The following is a 19,689-nucleotide window of genomic DNA, read 5'->3' on the forward strand; positions in this document are numbered from 1 at the left end:
ATCCATGATTAGCTTGCACTTCACATCAGATAAGGCCTTGATTTGGGGAGAAAACAACTATTAATTTTAATTTGGTTGCATCCTCATAAGGAAACTAGGATATCTTTCAGTCCAGGGATTTAAGAGTAATGATTTCTAAGAGGTTTGCCTGTGGGAGTAGAAATGACCAGTAGGAAGTTTACTAAACAGTGCATGAAATGACTGTGGCTGTTGAATTCAGCATCACCACTCATGGAGTTTATCTCATGTGAGGTAGGTTAGGCTTAGAGACTGTGATTGGCAGGAGGTCACGATGTGGGGCTTCCATTGATGTACCTTCCAAGTGTCCCAATTTTCCAGGGACAGTCCTGGAATTATGAAAGCCATTCTGGCTCCTGATTTGATCCTGGAATGTCTGGATTTCCCCTGACAGCACTGCCACCGAGTTTGGGTAGAAGGCGCCACCACCACTGAGGCCCATCCCTGCATGACGTGCTAGCTCTGAGGGGCAGGCAGAGGGCAGGGCCACCCTAGGCGGGAATGAAGGGGGAATGGAGGGCATCCCATTGGTGTAGCTGTGATGGCACTCAGCATTCTTTTGATAGGAAATGCTCCGTGGGGAGGCACAAAAATGAGGATTGAAGGGGGTCAGTTGGGAGGGGAGTGATAACTCCTAGTGGGGTGGCAACAGAAACAGAGACATATAGATCATACTCCAGCACTGGGGGCAGAGAGCAGGTGGGGGCATGGCTGGTGCACGTTCTGGGGGCGTGGCACCCGCAGGGGTGTGGCACGTGTTCTAGTGGTGTGGCGCGCCGCCTGCAGGGGTGTGGCACCCAGCGCTGGGAGGACAGCCGCGATGGCACCCCACCTGGATCGTGGTGCTGGGGGTGGTGCACTCCCCCTGCCCCCCTCTTCCTCCACCAGTTAGCATGCCCTCCAACAATCCTCAGATGAAAATGTCCCTATTGTTGGAGGGTATGTGGACAAGCCAGGATTTGAACACAGGCCTCCACAAGAGAAATGCAAGATGTGGGGGGAGGGGCAGGAGACAAAATTAAGATTCACCTAGTGCAGGGAGGTCCAACAGGTCAATCGCTTGGGGGTGTGTGTCTGTGGTAGATCCTGGTTGATCGCGAGACCCTCCTCCCCCCAAAAAAGCTCAACTGCTTTTGTCAATCCAATGGGTAGACCATTGCCAGTTGTTTTATAATGGGAGTAGATCGCAGTCTTTTATAAGTTGGACATGCCTGACCTAGTGCAACAAAATCACTTCACCTGCCCTGGACCACTCTATCTTCGTCCCTCTGGCAGGTTCCTTGGAATGAGGGAAGGAATCTCTCACCCTTCACAGAGTCTGGAAAAGTCTGGGTCCTTTGGAAGTGACACAGAAGCTGCCAAAATATTTCCCCAGGCACTTGTTAAAAATTCCTCAGCTCCTCCTGCATCCTTGCTCATCTCCCTCCCAAACTCAGGTAAAGGCAAAGGGGGCCCTTGAGTAAAGATGACTGAATTGGGGTCTACATTTCCCATCTTGCATGGGCCTCTTGCCAGCTTTGCATGGTCCTGCCAGCCTGAACAATATGAAGCCTTCAGAGGACTTGATGAAGCCTATAGAGTACAACTTGTAGTCCTCCATATGGAGCTGGACTCCAACTCCCATTCACCCCAGCCGGCATGGCTTTTGGTCCTGGATTGTGGGAATTGTATTCCAACACCATCAGGAGAACCACAGATTCCCCATCCCTGAGGAACTATACCTAAGCTTTGGTTTTACTTATTTCTGCACCTTCTGAGTTAAAAAAAAGAAGAAGTTTGGTTCTGATTTATTCCTCTCCTCCTTACCATTTGCAGGTCTTAAGGATATGGGACATTCAGCATCAGCTTTGCATCCAAAGGATTTCTGGTTCCTTCCCCAAAAGCCTAGATTTCCATTCCACACTTTGCTTTGATGAATCCCATGGGCGTCTTTTCATCTCGTTTAACAACCAATTGACACTGCTGGAGATGGAGCAAGATTCAGGCAAAAGCAGAGTTGCCAGTCACAGGAAAGCCGTTACGTGCCTCCTTTACAATTCAGTGCTCCAGCAGGTAAAATAAGAAAGAAAATAGAGCCCCTTTCTGTATTTGTCTGATAAGCATTTCGAACCTTTGATTCACCATTTCTTTATTGCTATTTCAGCAAGTAGAAGAGAAGCACGGGGGGAAAGGAAACTATGTAATACAAATGTGTATTAATTGTAAGCGTTTGGTGACTTTCCTGCAAAGTATTGTGAGCATTTTGGCTTCCTAAAGAACTTTGTTTCGCAAGGGTGCCAGTGAATTCAGTATGGCTTAAGTCCATGTACTTAATCTCTGTTCAGAGATTAGTTGCTGGCGTTGCAAATGCCATTTACAATAACTCCTATGCTCCATGCATCCCTCTAAACCTGCACCAAACCTACAGCTTCCCATACGACTGGGGTGCCCTGCATGCTTCTTGTAGGTGCCTAAGCACAGTGGCGCTGTGGTGGCACGGGTGGCGCTGTGGGTAAAACCTCAGCGCCTAGGACTTGCCGATTGTAAGGTCGGTGGTTTGAATCCCCGCGGCGGGGTGAACTCCCGTCATTCGGTCCCAGCTCCTGCCCACCTAGCAGTTCGAAAGCACCCCTAAGTGCAAGTAGATAAATAGGTACTGCTTTATAGTGGGAAGGTAAACGGCGTTTCCGTGTGCTGTGCTGGTGCTGGCTCGCCAGCTGCAGCTTCTTCACGCTGGCCACATGACCCGGAAGTGTCTTTGGACAGTGCTGGCTCCCGGCCTCTTAAGTGAGATGAGCGCACAACCCTAGAGTCCGACATGACTGGCCCGTACAGGCAGGGGTACCTTTACCTTTAAGCACAGTTCACAACTGTGAATAAATGTATGGAAGCCATTGGGGGCGGGCCAATGAGGGCAATTTGCTCTCTGTTCCACGAATAGGCTGCATAAACAGGGCTATCAATGACAACCTCCATACAAAATGAAGTTGTAAGAGGCAGCAGGTGGAGGGAGGCACCATGTACATATTTTATTTGCTCATTCTCAATACAGATTTATGTAGTCACAGAGGGCTTGGTTAGAGAGCTACCAAAAATGGTCTCAGGGTGTGTATTGGGAAGGGAGTTGGCAAGCAGGGACACAGCCAACACGTATGTGTGTATGTGTATATACATGTGTGTGTGTTTTGTGTGTGTGCATGCAAATATATCAAAAAGAAAGGAATGAAAATATAAAAATATAAGTTATCTTAATCAAGACTGTTTATGTACGTGTCAAGAGCAGCAGGGACAAAGTACTGGCCAGAGAAGAATGGCAGACCAAGTTGATGAACTATGCTGGCAAAAATGACGGGAAGGATCAGAAATCAGGAAGACCAAATTTTTATTAAGGGCTGGATTAACTTTATAACGTATCTTAAAAACCAATGTAAACAACTGAAATCATTAGCAGGAATACAATAACACTTGAAAAGTAACATGAACTTTGGATACTATGGAGATGTAATAGAATACAGTAAGAGTTGCAGGAATAAAATTTAGAAGTGGAAACCAGGGAGGGAGGGAGAGCGATCCAGAGGTTCGAGAGAGCCTTTTGGTGTTTTTCTTTCTTTCTTTTTCCTTTGGATTTGTTATGTTTGTTGCTTATAATTATTATGTAAAACTAAATAATTTTTTTACAAAAAAGAAAATATAAAAACATCACCAGGTGACAATAAAAATATTCTATCTATCTAGCATAATAATGTAGGCATTCCATATGTCCAAATAGCTATCTAAAGAGGTTATAAGCCACACATTCAAACGTAGAAAGGGCAGCAATAACTTCAGAACACTGAGCAGTATGTAGTGGATTTTTGCTCTTCCAGCTCTGTGCACCATTGTTGTTGTTTAGTCGTTTAGTCGTGTCCGACTCTTTGTGACCCCATGGACCAGAGCATGCCAGGCACTCCTGTCCTCCACTGCCTCCCACAGTTTGGTCAAAAGGGCTCACAAATCTGTTAGTCCCCATGCCATAAGGAGTGTGTGAACACCCACAGGTTTCTCCAAGACAAGGTTAACATCAACAGTTATTTCGGACCAGAAAGAAGCACAGGTGTGTCATGCTGTTAGCGGTCTACCCCCAACAAGAGGCTAGCCAATGCATGTTATACTAGCTGGAGTTTCTGGATGTGGCCCATGTGCAGCCCAAAATTGCACACAGCAGTAATCCAGTTTCAAGGTTTTGCAGCCCTGCTTTGAAGTGGCCCAGTTTTATCCGTCCCAGAACAAATTGCTGGAGAACAGCTGTTTCCCGCTCCCAGTGCAGCAGATGCTGCAACTTTGCATTGCTCCATCACCAGTGCCAATCCTAAAAACTAGCAATATTAATATGTTGTTGTTGCTGCTGCTGTTAATATCTTCCTTCCAGTTGCAAATTCACCCGGTTTTGAAATCTTCCTATGAAGTCACCTTACTGCACCTGCCAGGATAGTTATAAAATATGCACACGGTGTAATTAGCTGAGATGTGCCTTCTTGTTGGCACATTTCCCCAGAAGTGACTCTCAGTATGGTGGCCCTGGATCACAGTTATGTATTTCATCACAAAATGAAATCAGTTAAATGCAATGCCACTTGGTATGCAAGTTGGGTGTTATTTGTCTTCGCAGCACTGCGGCCCTTGCCATCAGAGCACTACCTGCATCTCAATGAATAGTCAGGCTCGGAAGAAAAGGGAAAGACCCCTGTGATTGATTTCTCCCCCTCCTTCTCCCTCAGCTGCGCCCAACAGCATCTTTTAATCTCCAGATTGAGATTCAGCCAAAGCAAACATAGCTGTATGTTGTGGGGTGATACAGAGCTATAGGGGGGGATCATTTACATTCCCCACCCCTTTAAAAACAACAACCCCGTATTCTTTTGTTTGATTGTGTGTGAGTGCTTTGGAAGAAAGCAGGAATCTTGCTGCCTGTCAAATAAAGGCAATAGCTACCCTGAGCGCCATCGCTGTGAATCTGTGATCTGCAGATGTAGGACTCCAACTCCCATTGGCCCCAGCCAGCATGGACAATGTTGTGGGATGGTTAGAATTGGAGTCTCATCAAAATCTGGAGGGCCTCAGGTTCTCCATCCTTGGCTGTAAATTAAGCACTAACCGGCTGCAATCACATCTACGCCTGCATGGGAGTAAGGCTCCTGAATGTGTGTGATTTGGTTGCAGCTCCCCCTTTGCAGCTGATACCAAAGGTACCAAAATTTATCAACTTTAGGGTAAAGTTAAAGGGATCCCTCACCATTAGGTCCAGTCGTGGCCGATTCTGGGGTTGTGGCGCTCATCTCGCTTTATTGGCCGAGGGAGCTGGCGTACAGGTAGCGGGTCATGTGGCCAGCATGACTAAGTTGCTTCTGGAGAACCAGAGCAGCGCACGGAAGCGCCGTTTACCTTCCTGCTGGAGTGGTACCTATTTGTCTACTTGCACTTTGACGTGCTTTCGAACTGCTAGGTTGGCAGGAGCAGGGGCCGAGCAACGGGAGCTCACCCCGTCACAGGGATTTGAACCGCCGACCTTCTGATCGGCAAGTCCTAGGCTCTGTGGTTTAACCCACAGCACCACCCGCGTCCCTTTACCTTTCACTGTGAGAACAGGATGCTGGACTAAGTTGAACCATTGGTCAGATCCAGCAAGCTCTTGATAACTGAGGACACTATCTCCAGTTTTTCTACCACAGCTCTCTTCCAGCCTCCTTATCTCATAAGCTTTTGGCCATGTGACATTTTCTCTTACTGCTGCATTGTATCTGCTAACAGTGGTATCTTTTGTGTCTGAAAGTGTGCATGCGGGCGGGGGTGCGTGTGGCCTATCTTCTCTGTACTTTATCTTTCAATTTTTAAAAAAATCCCTTGGGGACACTTTCAGAATGAAAGGTGTGATTGATTTTTATATATCAATGAAAATATCAGCTCAAATGCACCACAAGGCAAGCAGTTAATACGGCCTGCCTTTCTCCTTAAGTTTCATTGTGAAGCGAAAGGAGAAAGAAGGACCCCCTGTGTCTATTGACCAGGGAGCTGAAACCTTAAGGAGCTTGCTTCCCCCCCTCTTCCCTCCCCACACTTTCCCTCCTTGTATATCATTTCTTTTAGTTTGTAAGCCTGTGGGGCAGGAATTATCTTATCACTGATTTCTGTAAATTGCACTGGGAGCCTTTTTGCCTAAAGACTGGGGTTAATGTGGTTCAATAAACAAATAACAAATAAATAGGATTGTTCTGTTGATGTACCTGTCAGCACAGATAAACCACAAGGGAGACGTCCGCAGGGGCCAGGGATGAATTGGACGAAGATGGGGTTAAATTAGACAGAAGCCTTATGCTGAGAACATCAGGTCACAAAGACGGGCGTGGGAAAACTCAAGAGACACTAGGGCTTGTTGCTCTTTGGATTCCACAAACAGCTAATGCAAATCACCATTTGGTGTGATGTCTGAACTGAGATTCTGTTTTTTATCTGAACAGTCAACAATATTATCTCACTTAGATCACAATTGCAGACATATAATAGATATGGGCAACTGCTATACATCACTTCTTGGGTTTTTTTTTTTTTTACTTTTGCATTTGATTTAGCAGTGGGAGAAAAAATTATGAGCTTTTGAGAGCAGATGGAAGACCAGAAAATGACATTTGAGGAATGGGCGAAATTAAATCTGGATCCACTGCTCACAGGAGTACAAGGCTAAAGTACTTCAAAAATTCAATGTGGAGAGAGGAGTTAGACGAAGCCCAACTCAAGGACCAGTGCTATGAGACCAAGTGGAGGTCAATAAGGGAATTTAGCAGACGTGTCTAAGTTGGACAAATATCATGTAAGTTGGACAAATATAATGTGTACAGCATATGGCAAAGCAGTGTTGACATTGAGCCCTCTGGAACTACAAAACAAACAAACAAACAAACAAACTGTAAATGAAATGGTAATTTGGCTTGGTACTTGCAGTGATAAAAAATAAGATTTCTAATTGTGCAGGTCTCCCTGAGTCTTAGATCTTCCCAACCTTTAAGTGTTGTGTTATTGTAGAATGTGTCCCTGTTCTGCTGCTTCAGATTAACGATTATTTCTGCTGCGACTTCACCAGCAGGTGTGCAGGTGTAAAACATTGCTACATTCCATGCATTACAGCCATCACTGTAATCTGAAAAGAGATCTGTAAACTGCTAGTGTCAATAATGTGATTGGTCGTGTATTTTTGTACAAATCAAGTATTTGGAACCTGAATTAGAGTGACAGCAAAAGTCTAAATGTTGCTAAAGGAAGTTTTCATGCAGAATATTCAAATATCCTGTTAGGATAAAATCCCAAGTGCATAGGACATGGGTATTTTTTAAAAGAAGAATATTTAAACAGACAGAGGACCAGTTCACACATTAGGTATATTAGAGGGCTTTTTTTCAGCTGGAACTCACCGGAACTCCATTCTGGCACCTCTCAGGTGGGTGCCATTGCCATTACAGTTGTACTTTGGTTGTTGAATGGAAGCCATTCCGGAAGTCCGGTCAACTTCCGAAAATGTTCAACAACCTAGGTGTGGCTTCCTATTGGCTGCAGGAGCTTCCTGCATGCAATCGGAAGCCACAGAAGCTGCGTTGGACGTTCGGGTTCCAAAGATTGTTCGCAAACTGGAACACTCACTTCTGGGTTTGCGGTGTTCAGGAGCCAAAACGTTTGAGTCACAAGGTGTTTGGGATCCAAGGTACGACTGTATAAGAGAATGAGTGAAGTGTTCATGGTGAGTTCCGGCACCTCTTTTTCTAGAAAAATAGCACTGAGTGTACACCTAGGAAATTTTAGGTGTATGGCTGTGTACACACTATATCTTTAAAGGACATTCAAAGCACATTCTTTCCCTCAAAATTCTGGGCCCTCTAGTTTACACCTTTCAGAATTACAATTCCTAGCAACACTTAATAAACTACAGTGCCCATTATTCTTTGACGGGGAAATGGGCTTTGAATGGGCTTTAAATGTGTAGTGTCTATGAAAGTGAATGTGACAAATGCATGAATCACACATGTCCCCACATCAGGGAGGTGTGACTGGCTATTGAGTGTATGCCCCATGGGAAATGCAGGTGTGCTTCTGCATAATGTTAAAAATGTCCCTCAGTTTGCAAGTAGAGTTGATTCTGCACACACTGGCTGAAGGCAAGAAACATTGATATTCCTAACTGGAAGCATGGAAGAAGTACAGGCAAATAGCCCCATCAGAAGATGTGCAGGAAAGCACAAAGGGTGGAATTCAATGTAGCACTAAAGAGAGCATTTGAGCAGTGCAAGCACTTCTGGTTGTCCAGTGGAACACTCTCTCCTCTCCTTCTCTCACCTGCTGTTCTGGGGGTTCTTCCAACCCACCAGAGTGGATTTGGGGGAGTTGAATCTGCCCCAAAGAGCAGAAATTATGATTCCGTTACAAAATCAATTCTTCTTCTTCATCTTCTTTGGCGATCACTCGTAGCCGAGTAAGATTGTCTTCCATAAACACGGTTTTAACACGATTGAGTCCGTGAGTGACTGTGGAGGCCAATTCTGGATCCACACGTCCTTCCACAGACACTGAAGACCAATGCGGAAGAGGCTGTAGCTCAGTGGTAAAGCACCACATACCCAGGTCCACTTCCTGGTGTTAAAAGGTTCAGGATGCAGTGATGGGAAGAAATTCTGCCCTGGAGAGCAGCTGCCAGTCAGAGTGCACAGTTGTGGTGAGATGGACAAATAGCCTGATCTCTTAGAAAGTGGATTTCTCTGTGTTTTAATGTGTCTAGATCCAGCCCTGAGCATTGCATAGCATTGTAACAATCAGCTGGATGAAGCAAATATATATTAATATCTATTATCTATAGCTATCTATCTCTATCTATCTATCATCTATCTATCTATCTATCTATCTATCTATCTATCTATCTATCTATCTATCTATCATCTATCTATCTATCATCTATCTATCTCTATCTATCATCTATCTATCTATCTATCTATCATCTATCTATCTATCTATCTATCATCTATCTATCTATCTATCTATCTATCTATCTATCTATCTATCTATCTATCTATCATCTATCTATCTATCTATCATCTATCTATCTATCTATCTAATCTATCTATCATCTATATCTATCTATATCTATACATCTATATATCTATATCTGTATTTCAATATGAGTAGGAAAATGAGAGTACCCTTAAACATTTTTAAAAGAAAAAAAGCACTGTATATATGTGTATATGCCCCTTTCATTAGTCAAAATATCTGAAATAAAGGAAGCTGAAAAGTTCTCAATGAGAAAACAGACAGGGAAGGGGAAAGGAGACGGAAAAACAGAAATAGCTCCCTGCCAAACTCCCAACAGTTTCAGTTCTTTTTATTCCTTTGTGCACAGTCTGCCGTGGGCAGATACTCAGAGTGAGAACAAAAGCAAAAGTCAGCAAAACGAAATGAGGTTTTATCTTTTTTCAGTAGGATTTTCCCTACCCTTCCCTGACTTAAACCTGAACTCTAAAGGCAGACTTTAACAGCTAAATCTTAGAATCCTTCCCAAAATGTGCTCAGGCATGAATGTTGGTAAATCTGCAGGTGTGAATTGGACTTGCTAATTTGAGGAGCAGCCATCAATAATGCCTTACAGCCCTGTTTACAAGACAAGACGGGTACAAGGAATGCATGTGATTGAGAAGTCGAGTTTGGCTCATTGCTGTCCCCCCACCCCCACCCCTGACAGACCCTACACATATATGCATAAGATCTGCATGTGCAGTCCGGGATCCTGCTGAAAGCAGTGCAGTATCCCCTTGTTGTTGTTTAGTCATTTAGTCGTGTCCGACTCTTTGTGACCCCCTGGACCAGAGCACACCAGGCACTTCTGTCTTCCACTGCCTCCCGCAGTTTGGTCAGACTCATGCTGGTAGCTTCGAGAACACTGTCCCACCATCTCGTCCTCTGTTGTCCCCTTCTCCTTGTGCCCTCAATCTTTCCCAACACCAGGGTCTTTTCCAGGGAGTCTTCTCTTTTCATGAGGTGGCCAAAGTATTGGAGCCTCAGCTTCACGATCTGTCCTTCCAGTGAGCACTCAGGGCTGATTTCCTTAAGAATGGATACGTTTGATCTTCTTGCAGTCCATGGGACTCTCAAGAGTGTCCTCCAGCACCATAATTCAAAAGCCTCAATTCTTCGGCGCTCATCCTTCTTTATGGTCCAGCTCTCACTTCCATACATCACTACTGGGAAAACCATAGCTTTTACTATATGGACCTTTGTTGGCAAGGTGATGTCTCTACTTTTTAAGATGCTGTCTAGGTTTGTCATTGCTTTTCTCCCAAGAAGCATGCATGTTTTAATTTCATGGCTGCTGTCACCACAGTATCCCCAGTCACCCCCAAAAGCTTATATACAGATTGTTCAAAAAGTCTCTTGAACATGTTTAGGCATGGGGATGATTCCAGACCCACCCCCCCGCCCCCCGTTCCTTCTATACACCATGTCACACGGGAAAGACTGTTGCCTTTTCCCAAAGGAACATACCATTCTACCAACCAATGCTCCCCTCTACTTTGTGTGTCCCTTTTAAGGGAATAAATATAACAATCACACAGTCCCAACAACTCTATCTCTTCATCCTTCTTCAACCAAGGCAGGAGGCAGAGCAGGAGCAGGGATTATTGCTCTTTTGAAAGTCATGAGATGACTTTTCTGTTTTTAATGTAGCCTCTAACATTATTCATTGTTTGCTGTTGTGCATTTTGTACATTTACCGTGAACAACTCTAGGAATCTGAACCAAGAGTGGCGGGTAGCGCTGTGGTCTAAACCACTGAGCCTCTTGGGCTTGCTGATCAGAAGGTTGGCAGTTCGAATCCCTGCAACGGGGTGAGCTCACCAGTGCAAGTAGATACCAGTGCACACCAGTGCAGGTATATAAATAGGTACCGCTGTGGTGGGAAGGTAAACAGTGTTTCTGTGCGCTCTGGTTTCCGTCATGGTGTTCTGTTGCACCAGAAGCGGTTTATTCATGCTGGCCATATGACCCAGAAAGCTGTCTGTGGACAAACGCTGGCTTCCTCAGCCTGAAGCGAGATGAGTACTGCAGCCCATAATCGCCTTTGACTGGACTTAACTGTCCAGGGGTCCTTTACCTTTACCTTAAATGGTATCAATGGAAATAATAAATACAAATGTAATAAAGCTGGTTGGGGTTGATGGGAGCTGGAACTACTACTTCTTCTTCTTCTTTATTATTATTATTATTATTATTATTATTATTATTATTATTATTATTATTATTATTATTTCCCTTTTACACAGGCACAATCTAATTCCCCACCTATAATTATTTATTCCCCATGAATTCCTTACATCCATCCCTGGGAAGAAACAGCACAGTTATCCTTCTCTCTGAATCACACTGAATAAAAGGATATAGCTATTAAAAAAAACCAAAAACACACACACAACCTCTCACTGCTTCATGCTGGGCCCAAGAAGCCATAAAACAGCTGTGCTACTCTTGGTTGCTGACTTGATGTTCATACCTTTCAGGTGCTGCCAAGAGTGAGGCTCAGGTGATTTCTTTCCCATTGCTTTGTATTGTAACGACAGGTCTAACTATCCCAGTTCGCTCACTTTTTTTGGAGGAGACCTTCCAATATTACCGGTGGGCAGTGCTCCTGTTATTAAAAGCACATTGGGTTGCAATTAAAATTCCACTTGGGCGCCATTTGTAATGATGGTTTCAGGGCTTTAGAGGAGTACTGCTCATTTGATATGATAAGTATGGAGCATATCACTTCTTCACAAGGAAGATTCGTTTAATTACCAAAGTTGAAGGGCAGCAAACTTATTTCACTTGCTTAGTCTCAGTTGTAACGATGGGTCTTTAAAAACCCTCCACCAAACTTTAATATGCAGGCATTTCAAGTTACTTGCTGACCTTTAGTTGGCCAGCTGGTCAAAAATGCACTCTCCAAAGCACATCTATGGAATAATGACATAATATTTATAAAGCAAGTAACATAGGCATTGTAGCATTTCATTACCTTTGTGGTGAGAAGTGTTGTTGTGATTAAATGTAGGTAACTGTGCTAAACCCCTCATTAGCCTAGGTTTGACTGCTATAACAACCATTGCTATTGTAGGCTAGCAAACAACATTTATCTTGTGTTCGGAACAGACCTGTTTTGATTTCAAAGGTTTAAATCCTGCTTTTGAATTTCCAGATAAAATGTCCAGTGCAGCAAGCAATAAATCCAAAAACACACTGAAAACGCCACAACCGCTCAAAAGATTAAATGTGTTAGCAGCAGAAACTCAAGAGATCAACACTCACGGCAGCAAAAATAGGAAAACCATGATACTATAGCAGCTGAAGCAAATGACTCCTTTGTTAAAATAGCTCCACTGACTACCAATCTGTTTCTGGGCACAATTCAAAATGCTGGTTTGACCTATAAAGGCCTACATGGATTCGGTCCAAGCTACCTGGAAGACCACATTCCCTCATATGAACCTGGCTAGGTTTTGAGAACTTCAGGAGATACCGTTCTGTTGGTCCTGCCAGCTTCACAGGAACACCTGGTGGGGACATGGGAGAGGGCCTACTTGGTAGCTGCTCCCAGCCTTTGAAATTCCCTCCCCAGAGAAGCTGGACTGGCTCCCTCCTTGTTTTCCTTCCACCAGCTAGTGAAGACTTTCCTGTCCCAATAGGCTTTTTAGCTGACTGCTTCTAATGAAAGGGCTTGTGTGTGCTGTTTTTTTTTTTGGTAATTATCTGTATGGTTTTAATAGATTTTTATTGTATACATATATAGTTTTGATTCTAACAATGCTTAATTGTTTTTAACAGTTGCTTTTTTTTGTTAGCTGTTCTTATTTTTATCTGTAAGCTGCCTGGAGTCCCTGACAGGGAGAAAGCCGGGGTATAAATAAATATATACTAACAAAAAAAGTAAAAGTTAGGGTTGATAAAACTAAATTATTGTTCAGTTCAGACAAATAAGATGCCTTGAACCCAAAAGTCAACAAGGAAATACCTGGCAGGCCTCTCGAGGGAGGACACCCCATAAACAGGACACCACCAATTAAAATTTCATTGTTCTCACCTGCCTTGTGCCTCAAAGCAAAGGCAACCAAAGAAGGTTTTCTGATGAGTAACATAATGCCAGGGTAAGTAAATATGGGTGTAGCCAATATTTCAAAAAACAGTGTCTCAAGCCATTATAGCCTAGAAATTTTATGGGGGGTGGGAATGGAAAACTCCAAGTAATTGCAGTAAAAAGTGTAGTTTTTCATACCTCCCCCCAAAAGGTATTGCTTTGCTCCGGTGGATCTTTGCCCTCAGAGATGAGGATCCAAGTCCCTAGGAGGTGTAAGGCTCTTACCATCAGGGGCGCCGACTTATAAAAAATATTGGGGGGGCCCATACCGACTTATAAAAAATATTGGGGGGGGGCCAAGACCTCCAAACCGCTGCTGCTGGGGGAACGAAAGGGGCAAGCCCCGGGCTGCCCCGACCTTAAGTGAACCTGTGAGGGCCCGCCCTTTGCGGCAGCCGATTGGCTGCCGCCGTGGGCGGTGAATATTAATGATGTATCATTTTTGTGCTTCATGCTGTGGCCACAGACATGTGATCTGATGGTGAATTTGGGGTGACCCAATGCAAAAATCCTGAGAATCCCTGTGGATCCATGCTTTGTAACCACGTTTTTGCACCATTGCAGCCCCAGGCAACAGTGGGTGTGTGATTTTGGGGGGGCAGGCTGTAGCCATGGACATGCTATGTGCTCTGATGGTGAATTTGGGGTGACCCAATGCAAAGATCCTGAGGATCCATGTGGATCCATGCTTTTTAACCACATTTTTGCACCACTGCAGCCCCAGGCAACAGTGGGTGTGTGATTTTGGGGGGGCAGGCTGTAGCCATGGACATGCTATGTGATCTGTTGGTGAATTTGGGGTGACCCAATGCAAAGATCCTGAGGATCCATGTGGATCCATGCTTTTAAACCACATTTTAAGTGGGGAGGGAAGGAAAAACACAGAACGGACAAGGAGCACGAGAGGGGTGTGCAGAGAAGCAGCTGGCTAAGAATGCAGGGGAGGGGTATAACGGCAGGGAGGAAAGGAAGGCAAAAGTATTCCCTCACCTACCCACCCAAGCCAGCCTGCTTGCCTGGAGGGGAGGGGCTTTCCCTGCTCTTTGTTCCGTTTGAGCAAACACAGCAAGGAAACAGAGGAGGGTGGGCAGTAAGACCCTGAGGCAGAATGCAGAAAAGCAGCCGCTTCCTCTTTTCAGGGTTCCCTTCTCCGACGCGCGGTTTTCAGCTCCAGGGACCACACATTCGCTCTATAACATGCACAGACATTTCCCCTTCCCTTTTAGAAGAAAAAATCTGCGTGTTATAGAGGGAAAAATATGGTAATAATTTTCTTAAATTATTGGGGGGGGGAGCCCCCCCAAATGATTTTTTGAGGGGGCTCGGGCCCCCTCAGGCCCCATGGAGTCGGCGCCTATGCTTACCATAATAATAATAATTTATTACTTATACCCTGCCCATCTGGCTCGGCCTCCCCAGCCAGTCTAGGCGGCTTCCAACAGAATATTAAAAACACAATAAAAATACAATAAAACATTGAACGTTAAAAACGTCCCTAAACAGGGCTGCCTTCAGATGTCTTCTGAAAGTCAGAGAGTTGTTTATTTCCTTGACTGCTGGTGGGAGGGCGTTCCACAGGGCGGGTGCCACTACCGAGAAGGCCTTCTGCAAGGCCAGGGTTGCAGGCACAGTGCAGACAAAGCAGGATCAAACATGGAAAATCAGTTGAGGTCCAAAATATGATCCATGGGCACCATTGGACAATAATCCAAGTTCACTATCACAGGGAGTTCGAACAAGGCACAACAGTGAAAAGAGAGCCCTTACTCGCAAGCCACACAGTGACTCTAGGTCCATAGAAGCATGCTGTATCACAGCTCTCCAGCCTGGACCAGGACCTTCTGGTGCCAGTGTTCTTAATAACTGGGAGTGGTGGCTCCACCATCTCTAAGAGCTCTACATGTTCATTGCTAGATCTCATTGCTAGTGGATCTTCAGCACAGTTTCCAGGGGACTCTGTCTCCTCCTTGTTATAAGAATTCTAAGGTTTCATCTAAGGTTTCAGATATTAAATACGTTCATAAATGTACAAGGCAAACACATACATAAGTACATAAACCACGTTGTCTGAAATAGTACAGGAGAGCAATGCTGAAGCCATTTTGACTCTCACACATTGACCTCAATATATTTCTCTGCAAGGAGGGAGAAAATGGGGAAAGCCTTCCCTTTGTCTTTTTGCTTACAAATCCTGTCTTAAGGGCATATTTGTGTATGAATAGGGCGAGCCTGTGACCTGTATTCAGGAACTAAAGTATTAACCATCACAAAAGAATGGCCAGGCTGCCCAGGTAGGGCAATCACTGACCATTAACAGGTTTCCTGGCAGACAGGATTTCTGCTGTAGACCGCCTCCTTCTGTGATGTATGTATGATGTTTTGGGGGGTGGTCGTGAGTTACAGGGTGGGCAATTTCAAAAGTCTATATAAGGGCTTGCACACCATTGTTCTGGGTTCCTCCTCCCTCATGCATGTGGTGAGTGAGGACCATGTTGCAACTGTTTAATAAAGATCAGACTTACTAGCTGCTTTGCTTCTCAATATTCTCTGGTTGGTCTCTGTTATTTTCTCCTACTGATAGGGAACCTACTTAAGGACTCTATAAGGGATCTTAGGTACCCCATAAGGGAAAAGGAGCAGTTTTTTTCTTATAACATCCTCAAGGTCCTTAACCTGTGGGGTATCTGGTTCGTCCTCTGAGGACTCCGATACCATATCCCCAAATGGCAGCCTTCTCTCACTTTGATTTTTAGATATGTTGAGCAAATACTATTCTAGGTTGTATCTAAGTCATACTCAGAACAGACCTACTTAAATCAGTATACAAATTTGTCAAGCTCACTGATTTCAGTGGGTCTTCTCTTGAGTATGGGTTAGGTAAAGGTAAAGGGACCCCTGACCATTAGGTCCAGTGATGACCGACTCTGGGGTTGCGGTGCTCATCTCGCTTTATTGGCTGAGGGAGCCAGCATACAGCTTCCGGGTCATGTGGCCAGCATGACTAAGCCGCTTCTGGCGAACCAGAGCAGTGCACGGAAATGCTATTTACCTTCCCGTCGGAGCGGTACTTATTTATCTACTTGCACTGGCGTGCTTTTGAACTGCTAGGTTGGCAGGAGCTGGGACCAAGCAATGGGAACTCACCCCGTCGTGGGGATTCGAACTGCTGACCTTCTGATTGGCAAGTCCTAGGCTCTGTAGTTTAACCCACAGAGTATGGGATAGTTGGATACAATTCTCTGAGTACAGGCAGTGACCATTTTACGCGTGTCCAACATTGTGTGTGACCACACACACAAGCATTGTACCAAACCTGGAAGAGACCCAAAAATGTCACAAGAACATCAGAGAAAGGGGTAAAACAGGTTGGGAGCATGGGCAGAATGGGGCGGGACTGCCTTATGTGGGCCAATGTGTGTGGGGGTCCAGAACGTAACCCCCCCAAATATGCCCATGTTGAAAAACCATATATTGCTTTTGTCGCTCGGACTTTTAAAGCTACAAGTTGGGAGAGGTTGTCTATCCCTGATAGGCTCCAACTCTTCTGCAATAAATCACACATAAAATGGTGAAGAAAATGTAATTTTATGAGTAACATAGCATGCCCTGGACTTAAAGCTATCATAGGAGACTGAGCATGATCTGTCTCCAAATGGACTTTCTTCCAATCTGACCACACAGTTAAATTTTTAAATTAAAGCTAATGCATACGGAGACATTTCCTAGATCAGCTTTAAAGATCCATTACTCAATGGATCAATTGCTGTGATAAAGTGAGGCTGGTTTATCTCATGGCACTGTACAAAGCGCTTTGTCTGGTGCACCCTTATAATTTCAGCTGGAAAATTCTCTGTTGCACTTCTTGCTGCTAAGGACACATTGTCCCCCTCTGGACTGGGGTATTATCTGCAGAAGGAACAAGTCACCTCTTTTCTCCCTTGAATGATAATGGCAGTTAAGTCATTATTCTTTAGCTAAACGGAGCTTGCTGGGAAGGCAGGTATTTAAGATAGGATAAGAAGCAGTCCATAAACTTTAATGGGGAGGGGGAGATAAATCTTCTAATGAGTTGAAAGAAAGAAGATGAGAAAATCAATGCCGACATTTTTCGGATTTGCATTTCAAATGTTGGCAATTATATAAGTGAGGTTCACGTATGCGTAAGATTATAGTAATGAAGGTGTTTGTGTGGAAGGAGATGCGGAGAGCAAACAAGCAAGGTTTTGATTCCAGAATCTCTCTCCCCCTCCTTCTTCCTTAGGTAATCAGCTCAGATGCTGGATCTACTGTTATCTTCTGGCTGATTGATACTGGGCAGAAAATCAAAGAGTTTACAGGTTGCCATGGCAATGCTGAGATCAGTACTATGGCTCTCGATGGGACTCAGACCAGACTCTTCACCGGAAGCACAGATGGAACCGTAAAGGTGTGTATGTGTTACTGACGGGGGAGAAGCCACTTCACTCAACATGCAATTTCGCAGAATACATGGGCTAACAACAGTGCATGGCTCTGTTGTAGGAGTTGTAGGGGGCAAATATTAGCAACTGGATTCTGGAATGACAAAATGGTAAAGGGAAACAGATTGGGCTGGAATCTGTGTATTTGAAGAAGTGTGCATGCACATGAAAGCTTATACCAAGAACAAACTTAGTTGGTCTCTAAGGTGCTACTGGACAATATGTTGTTGTTTTTTAGTCGTTTAGTCATGTCCGACTCTTCGTGACCCCATGGACCAGAGCATGCCAGGCACTCCTGTCTTCCACTGCCTCCCGCAGTTTGGTCAAACTCATGCTGGTAGCTTCGAGAACACTATCCAACCATCTCATCCTCTGTCATCCCCTTCTCCTTGTGCCCTCCATCTTTCCCAACATCAGGTTCTTTTCCAGGGAGTCTTCTCTTCTCATGAGGTGGCCAAAGTATTGGAGTCTCAGCTTCAGGATCTGTCCTTCCAGTGAGCACTCAGGGCTGATTTCCTTAAGAATGCATAGGTTTGATCTTCTTGAGCAGGAACCGGCAAGCCACTCCAGTATCCCTGCCAAGAAAACTCCATGGACAAAGACAACTGGAATATATATAGTCCAGTTGTATAGCCATATATATATGGCTGGAATTTATTTGAATTTCCCCCCACAAATTTATCCCATTGGTTTCAAGGGAACCTTTGTTGAGCTCACTTTGCCAAGACCCGATCCATTACCAGTATTTCAATTGCCAGCTTTATATAGAATAAAAAGTGTTCTCTGACTTCGGTAGGATGGAGAAGGCATGGTGATAGTACTTCAGAATGTAGTTGGGATGCTACATTTTGGGAGTGCTTTTTTACATTAGAAACTCTTACATAATAAAAGCTAAGCCTGTTAGATCAAAGACTTGGCTCCTTGACGGGCTAGCTTTCGATGAGAAGGGGTGATAAGGAGAAGCATGAAGTTATTCAACGCACCACATGCATGTTGAAAAGATTATGGTCTATCCTTGCCTACAAAAATGGAGATAATGTTTTAACCTCCAGTGGAAAGTGCTTTGAGAGTTATGCCGAAGTGCAATAGCTCTTCAACCATTTATGCTTAATTCAGCACATAATTCCTTCAGTTCAGGAAACCTTTCCTGCTTTAATTAGCAGCAATTAAAAAGCTTTTGGGATTACTGGAGTTTTGCATACAGGGCATGTTTTTACAGACCCTTGTTAGCAAACGAAAGGAATGATGATATAAATACAAAATAAATACCAATATTTTATTTCCATGTGGTCAGTTCTTCTGGCTGGCAATTATTGTCTGCCTAACAGGAATCATGGCAGAATAATTATAGTAGAGATGGATGGAGCTCACACTGAATTAGGTTGGAAATAAGCCAAGCCATACCAAAAAAGCAGGAAATGGCTTGTCTCATATCAAGTCCAATCCAAATTTGACTCCCCCCTTTGACGATAGTCAGAGATCATTTACAGACCTCCGAGTTCCCTGGATTCATGCAGATGAGAGATCAGTCCTTGAAGTATGGGAGGCGGAAAGTTTGGAACAGCTGAAAGTGCTGCTGGAGAGGGGAAATCCAACTCACCATGGAAGACTAGATTTTTGGTGCAGAGGTGGGTTATCTGCAGGAGGCCTATGGTGCTAATCTTTCATTCTGGGCCTCATATTCCAACTACTAAAAATATATTTGTTTGTTTTGCTAAGCAGATATCACTTTCCTGCTTAGTTGAAACAGTAATTGTTGTTAAGGACCATGATTTCCATACCCATTGTATAAAGTAATGAAATCTCTTAGGTTGGAGTCCTGATCATATTGGTTCAAAATTAAGCACAGTGCTTTTTTTCTGGGGGGACACAGGGGTACACATGCCCCTAAACATTTTGTGAATCTTTGTACTTTTACTGTCCATTTACTGTACAGTGGTACCTCTGGATGCAAATGGGATCCATTCCGGAGCCCCATTCGCATTATGAGCAGAATGCAACCCGCGTCTGTGCGTGTGCGGGTCACGATTCGCCGTGTCTGTGCATGCGTGT

General features: G+C 44.3%; 1 protein-coding gene across 1 annotated transcript in view; it reads left to right on the forward strand.

The window, feature by feature from the left end:
- WDR49 (WD repeat domain 49) overlaps positions 1 to 19,689 on the forward strand; it is a 94,917-nt gene that overhangs the window by 28,260 nt on the left and 46,968 nt on the right. Inside the window, exons 7-8 of the mRNA XM_081911452.1 lie at positions 1,834 to 2,070; positions 17,439 to 17,603. Of these exons, the coding sequence (XP_081767578.1) occupies positions 1,834 to 2,070; positions 17,439 to 17,603 (402 nt within the window). The remainder of the gene's footprint in view (positions 1 to 1,833; positions 2,071 to 17,438; positions 17,604 to 19,689) is intronic.

The sequence above is a fragment of the Podarcis melisellensis genome (assembly GCF_964234715.1).
Source record: "Podarcis melisellensis genome assembly, chromosome: 5".
Taxonomy (NCBI): domain Eukaryota; kingdom Metazoa; phylum Chordata; class Lepidosauria; order Squamata; family Lacertidae; genus Podarcis; species Podarcis melisellensis.